This window comes from Acipenser ruthenus, chromosome 15 (genome assembly GCF_902713425.1).
Source record: "Acipenser ruthenus chromosome 15, fAciRut3.2 maternal haplotype, whole genome shotgun sequence".
Lineage (NCBI taxonomy): Eukaryota > Metazoa > Chordata > Actinopteri > Acipenseriformes > Acipenseridae > Acipenser > Acipenser ruthenus.
The window spans coordinates 16328830-16345960 of NC_081203.1; the positions used below are offsets into that span (position 1 = coordinate 16328830).

Sequence of the window (17131 nt, forward strand, 5' to 3'; positions counted from 1 at the left end):
TTAATCTATTCAGTCTTGAAAAAAGACGACTACGCGGTGATCTAATTCAAGCATTCAAAATTCTAAAAGGTATTGACAATGTCGACCCTTTTATGACCTTAAAAAAAGAAACAAGGACCAGGGGTCACAAATGGAGATTAGATAAAGGGGCATTCAGAACATAAAATAAGAGGCACTTTTTTACACAGAGAATTGTGAGGGTCTGGAACCAACTCCCCAGTAATGTTGTTGAAGCTGACACCCTGGGATCCTTCAAGAAGCTGCTTGATGAGATTCTGGGATCAATAAGCTACTAAGAATTGATCACGAGTCATTGATGCAGTATGAATTGTTACGTCCCTACTCACTAATGTCCAAATTGATGCTAGGCACTGTCCTCTACTTCTGTTTCTAGTGATGCATGGTACCTGTCATGTTAATGTCTTGCTTGTATTTTATTGCAGTTGCTCATAGTTGGAGGTTCATTCGGTCTTCGGGAATTCACTCAAATTCGATATGATGCTCAGAAGATAAAGAAAAAGGTGAGGTTTGGGGCTGGGTGTAGGGGTGGCTAAATCAACCTGGGTATTTCGCGAACCTTTCCATCAAAGGAGTAGCACTCTTTCCAGCTGCTGTGAAATCCCTCTATGCCTGTGAGTTATTACATTAACTGCTAGATATGCCACCATAAGAACATAAGAAAGTTTACAAACGAGAGGAGGCCATTCAGCCCATCTTGCTCGTTTGGTTGTTAGTAGCTTATTGATCCCAGAATTTCATCAAGCAGCTTCTTGAAGGATCCCAGGGTGTCAGCTTCAACAACATTACTGGGGAGTTGGTTCCAGACCCTCACAATTCTCTGTGTAAAAAAGTGCCTCCTATTTTCTGTTCTGAATGCCCCTTTATCTAATCTCCATTTATGACCCCTGGTCCTTTTTTCTTTTTTCAAGTCAAAGATGTCCCCCGGGTTGACATTGTCTATACCTTTTAGGATTTTGAATGTTTGAATCAGATCGCCACGTAGTCTTCTTTGTTCAAGACTGAATAGATTCAATTCTTTTAGCCTGTCTGCATACGACATGCCTTTTAAACCCGGGATAATTCTGGTCGCTCTTCTTTGCACTCTTTCTAGAGCAGCAATATCCTTTTTGTAACGAGGTGACCAGAACTGAACACAATATTCTAGGTGAGGTCTTACTAATGCATTGTAGAGTTTTAACATTACTTCCCTTGATTTAAATTCAACACTTCTCACAATATATCCAAGCATCTTGTTAGCCTTTTTTATAGCTTCCCCACATTGTCTAGATGAAGACATTTCTGAGTCAACATAAACTCCAAGGTCTTTTTCATAGTTCCCTTCTTCAATTTCAGTATCTCCCATATGATATTTATAATGCACATTTTTATTGCCCGCATGCAATACTTTTCTCTATTAAATGTCATTTGCCATGTGTCTGCCCAATTTTGAATGCTGTCTAGATCATTTTGAATGACCTTTGCTGCTTCAACAGTGTCTGCCACTCCTCCTATTTTTGTGTCGTCTTCAAATTTAACGAGTTTGCTTACTACACCAGAGTCTAAATCATTAATGTAGATTAGGAATAGCAGAGGACCTAATACTGATCCCTGTGGTACACCACTGGTTACCTCACTCCATTTCGAGGTTTCTTCTCTAATCAGTACTTTCTGTTTTCTACCTGTTAACCACTCCCTAATCCATGTGCATGCATTTCCTTGAATCCCTACTGCATTCAGTTGGAGAATTAATCTTTTACTTTGTCAAAAGCTTTCTGGAAATCTAAATAAACCATGTCGTATGCTTTGCAGTTATCCATTTTCAATGTTGCATCCTCAAAAAAGTCAAGTAGGTTAGTTAGACATGATCTCCCTTTCCTAAAACCATGCTGGCTGTCTCCCAGGATATTGTTACCATATAGGTAATTTTCCATTTTGGATCTTATTATAGTTTCCATAATTTTACATATAATACAAGTCTGGCTTATTGGTCTGTAGTTTTTGTGGATCGGTATTACGTTTGCTATTTTCCAGTCTGTTGGTACAACCCCTGTGTCAAGAGACTGTTGCATGATCTTGGTTAGCGGTTTGTAAATAACTTCTTTCATTTCTTTGAGTACTATTGGGAGGATCTCATCCGGCCCAGGGGATTTGTTTATTTTAAGAGCTCCTAGTCCCTTTAACACTTCTGCCTCTGTTATTTATGCTAAAGTTATTTAAAATTGGATAGGAACAGGTTGACATGTGGGGCATGTTGTCCGTGTCCTCCTTTGTAAAAACCTGTGAAAAGTAATCATTTAATATATTTGCTATTTTTTTTCTTGATCTATGATTTTGCCATTTGTGTCTCTTAAACATTTAACATCCTCTTTGAATGTTCTCTTGCTGTTATAATATTGGAAAAACATTTTGGAATTGTGTCTCAAGAGGTACCAGTAAAGCACCTCTTGATGGAAGCCCTCAGATTTGATAGGAAGAATAGTTTTGTTCTAGCCCTGTGTAGAAGCTAATTGACTTGTACAATCTGAAGTTATTAGTAAGGATGTATCTTTCCTTCATTCCCCACGTGGTGCATGCACCTTTAGATCTTTCTCGCCACTCTGTTGCATCCACGTGAGCTGTGGTGCAATTGATACTATTGCATTGGCTTTTACAACACTGTCTAAGAAATAAGAGTAGATGCAGAGTGTCACAAGTTTAACAGAGTGGAGTGAGGAATATTTCCTTGTCCTGAGCAAAGACAAAGTATTGTGTTTGAGTTGTAAGAAAAGTGTCTCTGTCTTAAAGGAATACAACATCCAGAGGCATTATGAGACAAAACAAAGTTTATGTACGGTTGATTTCCATTACACGAGAGTAGATGTTAAAACTTCATGCTGATTTGAACTCGGCTCTCGCCAAGATAAGCACCAACTAAGACGTAGCTTTACAGTAAACTAATGTGATCCATCTGTGTCTCCATCCATTTGCGCTTCCTTCCATATGATGATGTAGATATCCTTCTGTCTGGTGTTGATGGTTGAAGTGTAATGCTGGCTCCAGGGATCAGCTTATTGCCTCCCTAGCGCTTCGGCACACACAACTGCTGCGATTCTGGCTCCTGGGATCAACCATAGTGCGGTCTCCCCAGCGCATCAGCATGACAACCGTCTAGATTGAGCTAAGTAGGGTACATCTCTGAGGTCTTCAAGTGGGCACCTTCTATCTACTAGCCCACGACACCTCAAGAGTGGTCAACGGTGATTCTGGCATCCTAGCATCACCCCCCTCCGTCCACCACACAACTCAGCCCAGATTACTTACCCGTACATCAGCATTTCTTTCTTTTCTATTGTGCTTGAGATCCCCAGTCAGAATCTTTCCGTCTCAACCACAGCCAGTTGCTGCTCCTCTCTAATGCTTCAGATAAGTTCTTCACTGTGCTACGCAACTCTTGGCCACTGAATCAGACGTCTCTGGGGAACCAGGTTGTAGAGTGTGCCACAAATCCTCGACAACCCACCTCCACTGGGTAAACCCGGACTTTCCATCCTCGCTGTTCCGCTTCAGTGGCTAGTTGAGCATACTGCAGTTTCTTCCTCTCATACGCCTCATCTACAGCATCCTCCTATGGCACTGTTAACTCTACCAGGTGAACAAGGCGTGCTGATCCAGACCACAAGACAATATCTGGTCGAAGGTTAGTGGTGGCAATCTTAGGTGGAAAAATAAGCCGTTGACCAACATCTTCCAGCATTTTCCAGTCTCTAGCAGCTTCCAGTTGTCCTGGGCGAGGATTGGTTTTAACACCTTTTCTTGGTGGTTGCTCTCCTGGGCGGAGGAATGTTGTCTTTTGTGTGTAATGTTTTGATGGACCTGGTGGCAACTTATTGGTCATGTTACACTTGTCTTCCAATGCTAAGGACAAACATCGCAGCACCTGGTCATGGCGCCAAGTAAACCGTCCTTGGCTAAGAGCCACCTTACACCCTGTCAAAATGTGCCTTAATGTTGCAGGTGATGAACACAAAGAACATGAGGGATCCTCCTCTACCCAGAGGTTTAGGTTCTGTGGTGATGGGAGAACATAATATGTTGACCTGATGAGGAAACTGATCCTGCTCTGTTCCATTGACCATAGGTCTTGCCAGCCAATCTTGAGTTGTTCCACACTCTCCCATCTCATCCATTCTCCCTGCTTGGCCTGGGAAATGGCCTTTACACACCTCATCCTCTCCTCCTGCTTTTGCACCTCATTGACTACCAGCTTCCTCCGTTGAGCTGGGGCTGCCTTGTGCCATGTAGGAGAAGCTGAACTGAGACCAAGACCCCCTCTTCCATATTGAATATACGGACAAACTCAGGAAGGAAAACATATAGATGCAGTGTACAGTACAGTAAATACAGACTTCACAGTTATCTGTGTCAACGTAAATGCTTTTACAACCAGTGCAGTAACAGGCAATGTCACGTCAGCCTTTCTCTGTTACAACTTTGCCTAAACGTGTTTGCCCATCCACCCATTGCTCACATTCTATGCGGTGAATGTGATAACTGGCTTAATTTTACAGTATTTTCCTTACCAAAGTTTTATGATTAGCCTCATATAGAAATTTTAAACTAATTTGACTGCAATGCAATATATTTACACAATTATTTTTAACCAGGAAAATTCACTCATTCATGTTCTAACCCCAGAGCAGGCAACATGACCATTTCTTGTTCTGTTAAAAGCCCTTTTTGTTGCATGTTTTTGAGATAATAATAATTGTTTTATTTCTCATTTCATTGTCTCCCCAAAGCTTGATCCAGCGCTGGAGGCAAGAGTTTCCACACAGAAGCAGAAAATTACTCTTGAGACAGAGTATGAGGTATGATGCTCACAGAGTGCTGTTCAGGGATCCCACCCTTGAGACACAGTATGAGGTGTGATGCACACACAGTGCTGCTCAGGGATCCCACCCTTGAGACAGAGTATGAGGTGTGATGCACACACAGTGCTGCTCAGATCCCACGCCAGGCCCAGGCTCGTATTCATTTTTATTTGTGGCGCCACTGTAACTGGGATTAAACTAACTGCAGTGCTAAAATACAATTATCACAGTTTATTTGCTGCTTGTTAGTTTCAGAAAGCAGACTTGTGAATTCAATCAAACAGCAATCTGTTTTTCAGAGACCCTCAGAGCATGAACCACATCAGCTTGCAATATCAAGATCAATGGTATTGAATGGGGTCTTGCACTGGGCTTTATATAGGATTTTCCCTCCATTTAATATATCAGTCCCAATTAAATCTGCTCATCAATCTGCCTTGACAGTTCTTATCTTTGAGTTAATGATATATTCTAGAAGGATCCGGTCAACTCTTTTAAAAACTAATTGGAGTTACATAACAACCTTCGAAATTAATTGGATATAACTTCCTTCCAAAAATATTGGAATGTGATGTTATAGTTCTCTTTTTCAACCCCTTCTTTCTCAAAGAAGTCAGGTGAAACAAAGTTCACAGGATCCTTGCTATTATCATTATTATTATTATCATTATTTATTTCTTAGCAGTCGCCCTCATCCAGGGCTACTTACTATTGTTACAAGATATCACATTATTTTTACATACAATTTACATTATTTTTTACATACAATTCCCCATTTATACAGTTGGGTTTTTACTGGAGCAATCTAGGTAAAGTACCTTGCTCAAGGGTACAGCAGCAGTGTTCCCACCTGGGATTGAACCCACGACCCTCCGGTCAAGAGTACAGAGCTCTAACCACTACTCCACACTGCTGGAAACGATACAAGTTTATATGTGTATAATATAACATCAACTTTCTGTGTGATTATGTTAACCTGGGTCAACAATATATTCCCTCTGAACAGCATATCTCGTCAACTTTTCAGTTTAGTTTACTTTCATATACAGGTATTGAACAAAAACTGTAGGGGTTTATCACACGCCCCTGTATAAAATCACTAAGCATACAGTGTTTAGTTCAGTTATTTTCATTTAAATTTAAGCTATAATGAACATGTTAAATATAATAGCCTTATTTAACTGTGCCATGCTTGGACTAAACCTGACCTCTCTGTTCCTAAAAATTCGCCTGCACAAGCAGGATTCAGACACCCTGTTTTCTTGCCAAGACTATTGTTTTAATTAATATGAAACTCCACTGTAAGCACTTTAACAAATTCACCACGTGAAGTCATTTTTTGGCTCTCAACCTTTATCCCAATTAAAGTTACTAACTGCCTGATAAGGACTGATACTGTAGACAACTTTTCTAATTTAAATTAAATGCTCGCTTCGGCTGAAAAAGAAATCACTTAATATATTTGCTATTTTTTTTTCTTCCTCTATGATTTTGCCATTTGTGTCTCTTAGACATTTAACCTCCTCTTTGAATGTTCTCTTGCTGTTATAATATTGGAAAAACATTTTGGAATTGGTTTTAGCCCCCTTAGCAATATTGATTTCTATCTCTCTCTTGGCTTTTCTAACTTCCTTTTTGACTTATGTTTGCAGTTCCAAGTACTCTTTCTGAGGACTTTGTTTTTGGTCCCTTTTAAATACTCTGTAAAGTGCCTTTTTTCGCTGAATATTTTTTTTCATTGATCTATTAAACCATTTTGGCCATTTTGTTTTAGATTTAGATTTGTTATTAGTTATTTTCATATAAATTCAAGCCACTGTTTGCATAGTCTGACCTTTTTCTCTGTTCATACAAAATCCAGTTGAAGCAGGTTTTAAGGCAACCTCTCCTTTTGCCAATTTCTAGTGTTGATTTAATATGAGACACTACTGTAATTAATTTCTGTGATAAACAGAAACATGTTTATTTTAATATAATCTCCTACCTTCTATTATCCGAAAGGTATTTTGTTCTTTAATATTAACGAGATTGCTCATTATAGAGAGGATCTTGGCTTTTAAATCGCTGACCATCAAAAAAACCCGCTACATCGGCCAAAACCAATGAATCATTTCCAACACTGCTTTTACTACAGGCAGGTAAGGATGAGGTTACACGACATGTAAAGTTACAGTTTATACTTTAAATGATTTTATAACACGTATTTCTAATTCAGATACTTCAATATAGCAATCTCTTTTATAAATTGTAATTTTATTTTACTCCGTTGATATACACAGAAGGCAAGAGGTTAATTTTTAATTAGTCGCCTGCTTGGCAGCAAATGCAACCTTGAATATTAAAACTTAGGACTGCTCATACATTTGCTTAATGTTATTATATTAGGTTTCTTATTTACTTAAGTACTTTTGTATTTTCTTACTATAATCAAACCTAGTTCAATTTAATTCTGGCATAGTAACTGTTCCATAGTTTGCCATTCTGCTTTTGCTGGATCAGAATGTTTTAACCCTTTCCGGTCCAATGTCGGACCCTGTCCGACATCATCAAAAAGACGTAAAAAACAGGTCTCTAGTCGTTTTTTCTCTGGAAAAAGCTGAGAAAACCATTCAATGGCCGAGTGAGACTGCTAGGAGCCAAGAGAAGCCGGGGAAAAAAAAATAGGGCCGTATCTGAGAAATACACATAGCTCCGGCACCACAGAGATAACACGGCCATAAACAAACAAGATAGCTGCTTCTGCATCCAGCACTCAAAGAATATCACGGACATTTGCAGAGCTTTTTGAGATGTTATAGTAATAAAATAATGACTTGGATCGCATTATTGAGGAGTTTGGTGATAAAATGAGTGATCAGGAGATGATTTATCGGTATGCACTACTATGAAGAGGTATGTGAAAAAAAACAGCTACAAAGGGGCGGGGCTAGAGATGCAGTACTGAGTGTCCTGTTGATATGCAGTGCCTTTTAAACCTGTTTTACTGTGAAAAAAATACTTTTAAACAGCGTGTCTAAAATAAACTGCGCGTGTGTAAATAAATTGTATCTGACGCGCCTGAGACGCACTGAATAAATGGACTGCAAAGGGTTAAGGCTCCGGGTCTAATTAACCCTTTCAAAATGATCTAGACAGCATTCAGAACTGGGCAGACATTTAATATAGAAAAGTGTAAAGTACTGCACGCAGGAAATAAAAATGTGCATTATAAATATCATATGGGAGATACTGAAATTGAAGGAATCTATGAAAAAGACCTAGGAGTTTATGTTGACTTAGAAATGTCTTCATCTAGGCAATGTTGGGAAGCTATTAAAAAGGCCAACAAGGTGCTCGAATTTAAATCAAGGGAAGTAATGTTAAAACTTTACAATGCATTAGTAAGACCTCACCTAGAATATTGTGTTCGGTTCTGGTCACCTCGGATATTGCTGCTCTAGAAAGAGTGCAAAGAAGAGCAACCAGAATTATCCCGGGTTTAAAAGGCATGTCGTATGCAGACAGGCTAAAAGAATTGAATCTATTCAGTCTTGAACAAAGAAGACTATGCAGTGATCTCATTCAAGCATTCAAAATCCTAAAAGGTATAGACAATGTCGACCCAGGGGACTATTTTGACCTGAAAAAAGAAACAAGGACCGGGGGTCACAAATGGAGATTAGATAAAGGGGCATTCAGAACAGAAAATAGGAGGCACTTTTTTTACACAGAGAATTGTGATGGTTTGGAACCAACTCCCCAGTAATGTTGTTGAAGCTGACACCCTGGGATCCTTCAAGAAGCTGCTTGATGAGATTCTGGGATCAATAAGCTACTAACAACCAAACGAACAAGATTAGCTGAATGGCCTCCTCTCGTTTGTAAACTTACTCCTGTTCTTATGTACTTAGCTTTACCTGGAGGCACTGCTTATCTACAGAGCCAGTGTGAGGCTTTATTTATTTATTTATTTATTTATTTATTTATTTATTTATTTATATATATATATATATATATATAAATATAAATAACACTTTCTGTGTACTTGCACACACTGCAGGAACTTTCACAATACAGTTTTTGATATATGTATAAACAGTAACACTCCTATTGGAAAGTGGTTTTTGCCCATTTGTTCATTTTTTATTAAACTGTTAATAAAACCTGCAATGGATCTTTTTCATTCCTGTTGTACTTTGTGCAGTATGCAATCAGAATCACAGTATGAGTAACTATAGTTCATCATCTCCAGTGTGAACTAAATACCCTAATGAATTGCTTACCTTTTATACAGTTCTTCTGCAGCACATCAATATACCTGTTAACTGTGAATCAATAAAGGTGGTTATAAATAAATAGTTCCTCCAGGTGTATTATGGAATTACGTATCTTGTGTGCTCTCAAAAGTAAAACATAGAACCCAGCGTTTACCTGTCAATTGCTTGGTACTGTAATGAAATGCACTGTGTTGAATTGTAGTTCATTTGTGTATTGATTGTCCCATGTCCCCCCTTTTGGTTTGCAGAAGTTGAAGGAGTTGAATTTGGAAGACTGGAGGAATATCCGGGGCCCTCGTCCATGGGAGGATTCTCGACAGTACCAGGAGCAGCAGCGCTCCCAACAGGCAGTCAAGCAGGGGAGGGAGCTCTAGCAGGAGAGAGGAGCTGCACTGGACTCCTCTTCTGAGGGGAATGCTGGTTTCCACCCAGGGGAGCTGTCTTCTGCTGAATACCCTTGCCTGTAGTGGGTCTGATCTGAGTCGGGTGCTTGAACTAATTCAGGGCATAGATACCAGAAGGTGTGTCTTAATATGAGACCCTTTCCACCTATCAGCAGAGAGAACCTCTGGAGCTGGAGACACAGCAGCCAGTTATACAACAGAGTAACCTTTTTGGAGTGATGCATGCCAGTCAATCAAAGAGGAGCCTGCCTGGTGAGATGCCTTCAAGCCAATCAAAGAAAAGCAACAGATGACTTTTAAAACAACATGTTGCTTGTATGCTATAAGATGTAATAAATACTCTCTTGTATTGTAATTGAATGAGAATGCATTTGTCATTAGATTGCTGAATAAGCCCTACCTTTGATTCTGGTTCTCTTGCAGTATTTTCTGTAATTCTCTGCTGCCCCTGGGCAGTATAGAAGCAATCTCGCTGGAGGGCAGTACTGCTGCAAGTACAGAATGATTCACTTCCCCTGCAGTTTGAACAGGATCAAATAAAGCAATGCGGTTTGTATTGACAAAACAAAATCCTTTAAGATTGGTGACTAAGTGCATTGCACAATCCACAAGTAGTTAAAAGGCAAGTAGCAAGCCGTCTGGATAATTATTCGAAAGTGGAAGAAACTTGGGAGGGGGTGTCTGAACGGTGTTCATTTTTAGATACAGCCGAATGAAAGCACACAATGAATCATGCACCACTCCCCCACACTTGCATGGGTTTGCTTTACACTACATTAGTAGGAAGGACTTCCAAATTAAACTTGTATTGCATCTGTACCAAACAAATACAAGGGGAAAATGAAACTAACTTCCTTAAGTTCTTTAGATTGATAATAATCAAACCAGGTGGGAAGCGTGTAAGTTTTGATGCTGAAAAACGTTCACTCGTATTGTCTTTAGAAGTATTTATCGGCAGGTATCCAATAAATCCATTCATGATGTGTTGATTTAAAAACAAAAAAGCTGCCTCACTCAGGTTTCCAATTGAGTACCAATCGGTAGCAATTCACTTCCGCTTTGAGTTTTAAAAGCCAATCAGAAGATTATTTTCTTCTCCGGGGCGCTGACATTTTTCCTGCTGTACTGCCATGCCAAGGCTGTAAACCGACTTTGCATTGTCATCTTTAAACATGTGTCCTTTTATAAATCAACTTTTAGAAAATCTGTAAACTCTAAACTATCATTAAGCAGCTGACAACTCTGTATCACTTATCCCCCATAGATTTTTGTATTACATTACACTTGCGTACTGACTGGATGGTTATCTGGTTAATTATAAACATTCTTTTTCTCATAGACTGTCTAAAGGTTTAAAAATAAATGAATATATATATACACACACACACACTGAAGCACAAAAGAAATGCAACACTTGGGTCTGTAGCAATGTGCCCCGCCCCTGTGTGCATTTGTGTGTTATATGTTGCGTGTGGTGTGTTAATGTTGGTGTCTTGTAGTTGGTATACGGGATATAATGTGGGTTATGAGTTTTAAAATGGTATAATTGTATTTAGGCACGGGATTGCACAATCACTTCACATGCATTTAAAGTATTTAATAGTATGTGAGCACGGGAGTGCACAGATTAGTTCACGTGCTGGGATTCAAGTGAATAATTAATTAGTAATTTAATCCCGGCACAATTGTATATATAGATGCACGAAGCACTCACTCGGGGTTGTGTGTTCGTGAGTGGAGAACGGGTGAGAGAGGAGATATTTAATAACAATTGCTATTGCGCGCTGCAAGCACCAGCGCGGTACTTGTTTTTTGGGTTTGTCCCCATTTGTTATGTATATCTTTTTTTTTATTTTGGCGTAAAGTGCAGTGTCCTGTGTATTGTTCAAACTGTTTATTTTCTGTCTCATGGATATTAAACAGTGCATTCATTAACCATTTCACCGTCCTGTCTTTGTTCATTTCCTGGTTCTGATGTCACCACTCAGCAAGACTGTGTCATAGGGTCTAATGGATTTTAATCAAGTATTTTAAACATAGATATCAAACAAAGTCACAGAAAATGTGAACAAAAATACAGATCAAACAATCATGATACGTTTTCCGTATGAAATATGACTGACAGAAACAGAATGATTCTTGGTGGTAAATCTCCCTCCTGACCTGTGAGGGCGCTAAGTAAAGTGAACAGAGTATCCTGGACTGGTTGGCCTGACAATTCATTCCCAGGATTAAAAGGAACTCCGGTGCACTAACTCATCGACCCAGAAGGGAAACGATGTGGCAGCCGTGGATTGGAGGAGCGGCTGCGCTCGTTCACCAAGGGGTCATGAGTGACGGTACTAATAAGGGACGGAGCAACATGATCTATTCCTTCGTTTATGGTTAAGGAATGACCTGGAAGGACCTGTGTTGATATATCATACGTGAGTGTTTGTTTGTTTTGTCTCTAATAGTTGCTTGTTGTTTTTAGTAGACGGCTGACACGTTCCAGAGCTGTCGCCAGAGGCCAGCACCAACCCGGACATCACTACACCTGTGTCACGATATATATATATTTTATTGCACCGCAAGCACTGCAGCGCGCACCCAGAACTGGTGACCGTGTTTGTATATTGTGTGTGTGAAATGACTATGTTTATTATTTGGGACTGCAAACCCTTTATTTATAACCGTGCAATACACATTGATGTGTATTGCCTGGGATTATTGTTTAAAGTCACCAGACCAGGATTACAAAATAAATCACTTTCTGATCGGATTAGCACTGTCTCTTCCTTGTGCACTGCATCACTCCTACACCTGTACCCAGCGAACCACTTTGCCACAGTGACACACTGTCAAAATGAAAACTTTACAAAGTTAGTAATCGGGTATGACCTCCCTGAGCATTAACACAATCCTGGCAGCGTTGACACATAGACCTGATCAGCCTCTGGACAGACTGCTGTGGGAAGTTCCACCACTCTTCTGGGCAGCTGCAGCCAGCTGGCGAAGGTTGGCTGGCAGCGGTTGGTTCCTGTGGATAGCAGTGATGATTTGGTCCCACAGATGTTCTATTGGACTCAGGTTAGGAGAAAAAGCTGGCCACGACAAGACCTCGACATTGTTTTCTTGAAGTCGTGCAATTGCCCTGCTGGGAAATCAACACTTCCGGTTTGGCTTTCAGGAACGGAAAAAACAATTAATCAACTAAAGAGTTGATTTCAGATCCAAAAAAAAAATTCCAATTTAAATAGTGCAGAATATTTTCTTTATATAAAACAAAATCAACAAATAGAAGAGCTGCATTTTCTCAGCTGCAGTCCAATCATAAGTGAGTGGAGACAGGATATAAACAGTTGCAGGTATTCTCTGCATTGGCTGAAGGTCTTGGGAGTTTAACCAATGGGAAATTCAAAGATCGTACCTGGTTTTATAGTTGTCCAATCATTAGTGAGCAGAGGCGAGACAAATATGCTAGGGTAAACAGTGTAATTCAGAATAGCTGAATTTCACTCTATATTGCTTATTATAGAGACTGTTATTAAGAATTATATTCAGAACTTCAAAGTAATATTTCAAATTGCATTTTGCATTAAAAAAAAAAGAATCCGACAACAGAGACATTGTAGTCGATTTGGTTACGAATCAATTTTCAAGAAGAACTTTCTCCAAAAAACTGGCGATGGTTTAAAAAAAAAAAAAAGGGGGGAGGTATACACCACAAATACCCAAACTGACACAGGAAGGGATGAGATATATTCGCCACTTCCAACATTCAGATTATGAAAGATATCCGTGGCATACCAGTATCTGTCAATTAAAAAAATAATACTGCTGGAACTGTCTTTTGTTCAGTACAGAAAAGGCAATATGGAACAGCACTGGCTACAGCAATCTAGGATGTCTATTGAAGTCAGCACAAAAACAAAGTCACTTGCAAGCCACTGTAACACTCACAAATTTTGGACAAACACGGATTGATGTTCAACTGGATGAGCAGAAGCGTAGGGATACAATACATCACAACGAGCAAGTAAGAAAAAATTGTGAGGTTCTTAAACGCTTGATTGATTCTGTTGTTTACCTTGGCAAGCAAGGACTGGCATTCAGATGGCACAATGAAGCACCAATTCCTCAAACAGAGGTAATTCTGTGGAATTACTTTCTGTGATTTCTGACTACGACAACATGTTAAGCAATCGCTTGTCAACAGCCACAGTATTCTCGGGTACCTCTAGATTCAGAACAAATAAAAGCAGAACAGGAAGCCGGTACGTAGCTGTAATGGTAGATTAAACAACCGATGAGAACGGGTCAAATTTCAAATTCCAACTAAGTGACAGCCCTAATATATTGAAATAAAAAATTTTGATCGATTAATTTATGGGTATCTGATGACATATGTAGGTACTGATTTTTGTTCCTGGGTAGTAAGTGTTATTTCCTAATTGCTTATGCCTCAAAAGTATAGAAAATGGCTATTATTCCCCACAAACTTTGCTTTTGTGACCAGGACAGTGATATTTTGAAATTTACCTATTTCCAATGAGAAAACAGGCGAATTTGTATCTTTTCGTTCACATAAAGTCAGAAAAAAACAACACATGAATCCAAATTAACATGTATTTATACTAAAGTAATACAAAAATGACTACAAAAGATTTAGAAGTGAGTAGTTTTTCGAGATTTACGATTATACTGTAAATCACTTTCACGAATCAGCCCCCAAATGTAGTCTCCCATCATGTTCTTGTTATACTGTCCTTGGTAGCGGCGTTCAAAGTCCAGTATATCCTGGTGGAAGCACTTGCCTTGCTCCTCCGAGTACGCTCCCATGTTCTCCTGGAATTTATCAAGATGAGCATCAAAGATATGGACTTTGAGGGACATCCTACAGCCCATTGTGCCGTAGTTCTTCACCAGAGTCTCAACCAGCTCCACATAGTTTTCGGCCTTGTGATTGCCCAGGAAGCCCCGAACCACTGCGACAAAGCCGTTCCAAGCCGCTTTCTCCTTACTAGTGAGCTTCTTGGGGAATTCATTGCACTCCAGGATCTTCTTTATCTGTGGTCCGACGAAGACACCTGCTTTGACCTTTGCCTCAGACAGCTTAGGGAAGAAGTCTTGAAGGTACTTGAAGGCTGCCGACTCCTTATCTAGAGCTCTGACAAATTGTTTCATAAGGCCCAATTTGATGTGCAGTGGTGGCATCAGCACCTTCCGGGGGTCCACCAGTGGCTCCCACTTGACGTTGTTCCTCCCCACAGAGAACTCGGTCCGCTGTGGCCAGTCCCACCTATGGTAGTGAGCCTTGGTGTCCCTGCTGTCCCAAAGGCAAAGATAGCAGGGAAACTTGGTAAAACCGCCTTGGAGACCCATCAGGAATGCCACCATTTTGAAGTCTCCTATGACCTTGATGCCATCTCAGAAAAATGCAGATATGTATCCACTTAGGCAGCTGGAACTAAACTGAACTGGTGGGCTTAAGGCCCCTGTATTTATACTACTATTTATATTACTGGAAAGTTCTAGAAAGTTCTAGAGGTTACTCCAAGTTTACTCAGCACTAAATCTATCTGGAATGTTCTGGAAAATAGGTAAATTTCAAAATATCACTGTCCTGGTCACAAAAGCAAAGTTTGTGGGGAATAATAGCCATTTTCTATACTTTTGAGGCATAAGCAATTAGGAAATAACACTTACTACCCAGGAACCAAAAAAAAATAAAAATCTGTTACACGGTGTTATCATTCGCTAATTTCTGAAACTGTGCAAGAGAGACTTCTCCATGTGTCCATATTCCAAATATGTAATCCATATATCTTGCATTCTAATGGTTTCTTGTCTCACTTACTCAATAACATTTCCTCCCATTTGCCAATATACCTGCTTGCAAAATGCATACCTAATTCTGAGCCTATTGCTGTGCCATCATTCTGTTTGTAACTTTTATTTCCAAATGTAAAATAACTATTTCCTAAAACTATCTTGATCATATTTAATATTTCTTCCATAGGTATCATGTTCTTATCTACTCTTTCCAGTGCCTCTTTCATGCCTGGGAACGCTGGGGTTCAGGGATTTTACATCCATGCAAAATAAAATGGTATTCTGTGGAAGTTTAACCTTTATATTATTAATCCTTTTCAGAAAATGTGTTGTTTAACATAGCTAGGTAAGCTTTCAACATGTAGCTGCAGCTCCTTTCAGCTGTTTCTGCAATAACATAGGTTAGGTTATCAATTTGCAGACGACACAAAAATAGGAGGAGTGGCAGCAGCAAAGGTCATTCAAAATGATCTAGACAGCATTCAGAACTGGGAAGGCACATGGCAAAAGAAATTTAATAGAGAAAAGTGTAAAGTATTGCATGCAGGCAATAAAAATGTGCATTATAAATATCATATGGGAGATACTGAAACTGAAGAAGGGAACTATGAAAAAGACTAGGAGTTTATGTTGACTCAGAAATGTCTTCATCTAGACAATGTGGGGAAGCTATAAAAAAGGCCAACATGATGCCCGGATATATTGTGAGAAGTGTTGAATTTAAATCAAGGGAAGTAATGTTAAAACTTTACAATGCATTAGTAAGACCTCACCTAGAATATTGTGTTCAGTTCTGGTCACCTTGTTACAAAAAGGATATTGCTGCTCTAGAAAGAGTGCAAAGAAGAGCAACCAGAATTATCCTATGTTTAAAAGGCATGTCTTATGCAGACAGGCTAAAAGAATTGAATCTATTCAGTCTTGAATAAAGAAGACTATGCGGTGATCTGATTCAAGCATTCAAAATCCTAAAAGGTATTGACAATGTTGACCCAGGGGACTTTTTTGACCTGAAAAAAGATACAAGGACCAGGGGTCACAAATGGAGATTAGATAAAGGGGCATTCAGAACAGAAAATAGGAGGCACTTTTTTACACAGAGAATTGTGAGGGTCTGGAACCAACTCCCCAGTAATGTTGTTGAAGCTGACACCCTGGGATCCTTCAAGAAGCTGCTTGATGAGATTCTGGGATCAATAAGCTACTAACAACCAAACGAACAAGATGGGCTGAATGGCCTCCTCTCGTTTGTAAACTTTCTTATGTTCTTCTTATGTTCTTAATTGTGTTGACAATCATTCGCATCGGGCGTTTTTCTTCGTGCATTTCTGGGTTACCTCTAACCAAATCTGTTTTTGGATTTTGTGGAAGCATGTCATTTTTTTTTTTTTAATTCTTTCGATACAAATCCAGTTTTATATAATTTTTTTTTTATTATAATTCATTTTTACTTATTCATATGTATTTATATTTTGCAATTCAGTCCCTACTGCTTTTATATAATCATCTTTGTTCATTATTACCATGACAGAACCTTTACCTCCTGCTCTTTATAATGATGCTATCATCCTCTATTCATTCCTTTAGCGCCTCCTCTTCATTCTCAGTTACATTTAGTTTACCTTTACCTCTTAGGCCTGTTACTATTTCATTCCTAACTACTTCAGTATACACGTCTAACCATGTGTTTCTCCCTCTGGAGGAGTCCAATGGTGCTTTTCTTTTCATTTTTATTCCATGGTCACACATACACATTCTGATTCTGTGTGTGTTTCATCATAAAAGTATTCCTCTAGCCTCATTCGTC

The 17131-nt window shown here is 39.3% G+C and overlaps 1 protein-coding gene across 1 annotated transcript in view; it reads left to right on the forward strand.

Moving 5' to 3' along the window:
• The window catches only part of LOC117422517 (uncharacterized), a 79118-nt gene extending 67668 nt beyond the window's left edge, over positions 1–11450 (forward strand). The window contains exons 6-8 of the mRNA XM_058987732.1: positions 444–521; positions 4779–4847; positions 9355–11450. Of these exons, the coding sequence (XP_058843715.1) occupies positions 444–521; positions 4779–4847; positions 9355–9480 (273 nt within the window). The 3' untranslated portion in view covers positions 9481–11450. The remainder of the gene's footprint in view (positions 1–443; positions 522–4778; positions 4848–9354) is intronic.
• Positions 11451–17131: the final 5681 nt, after the last annotated feature.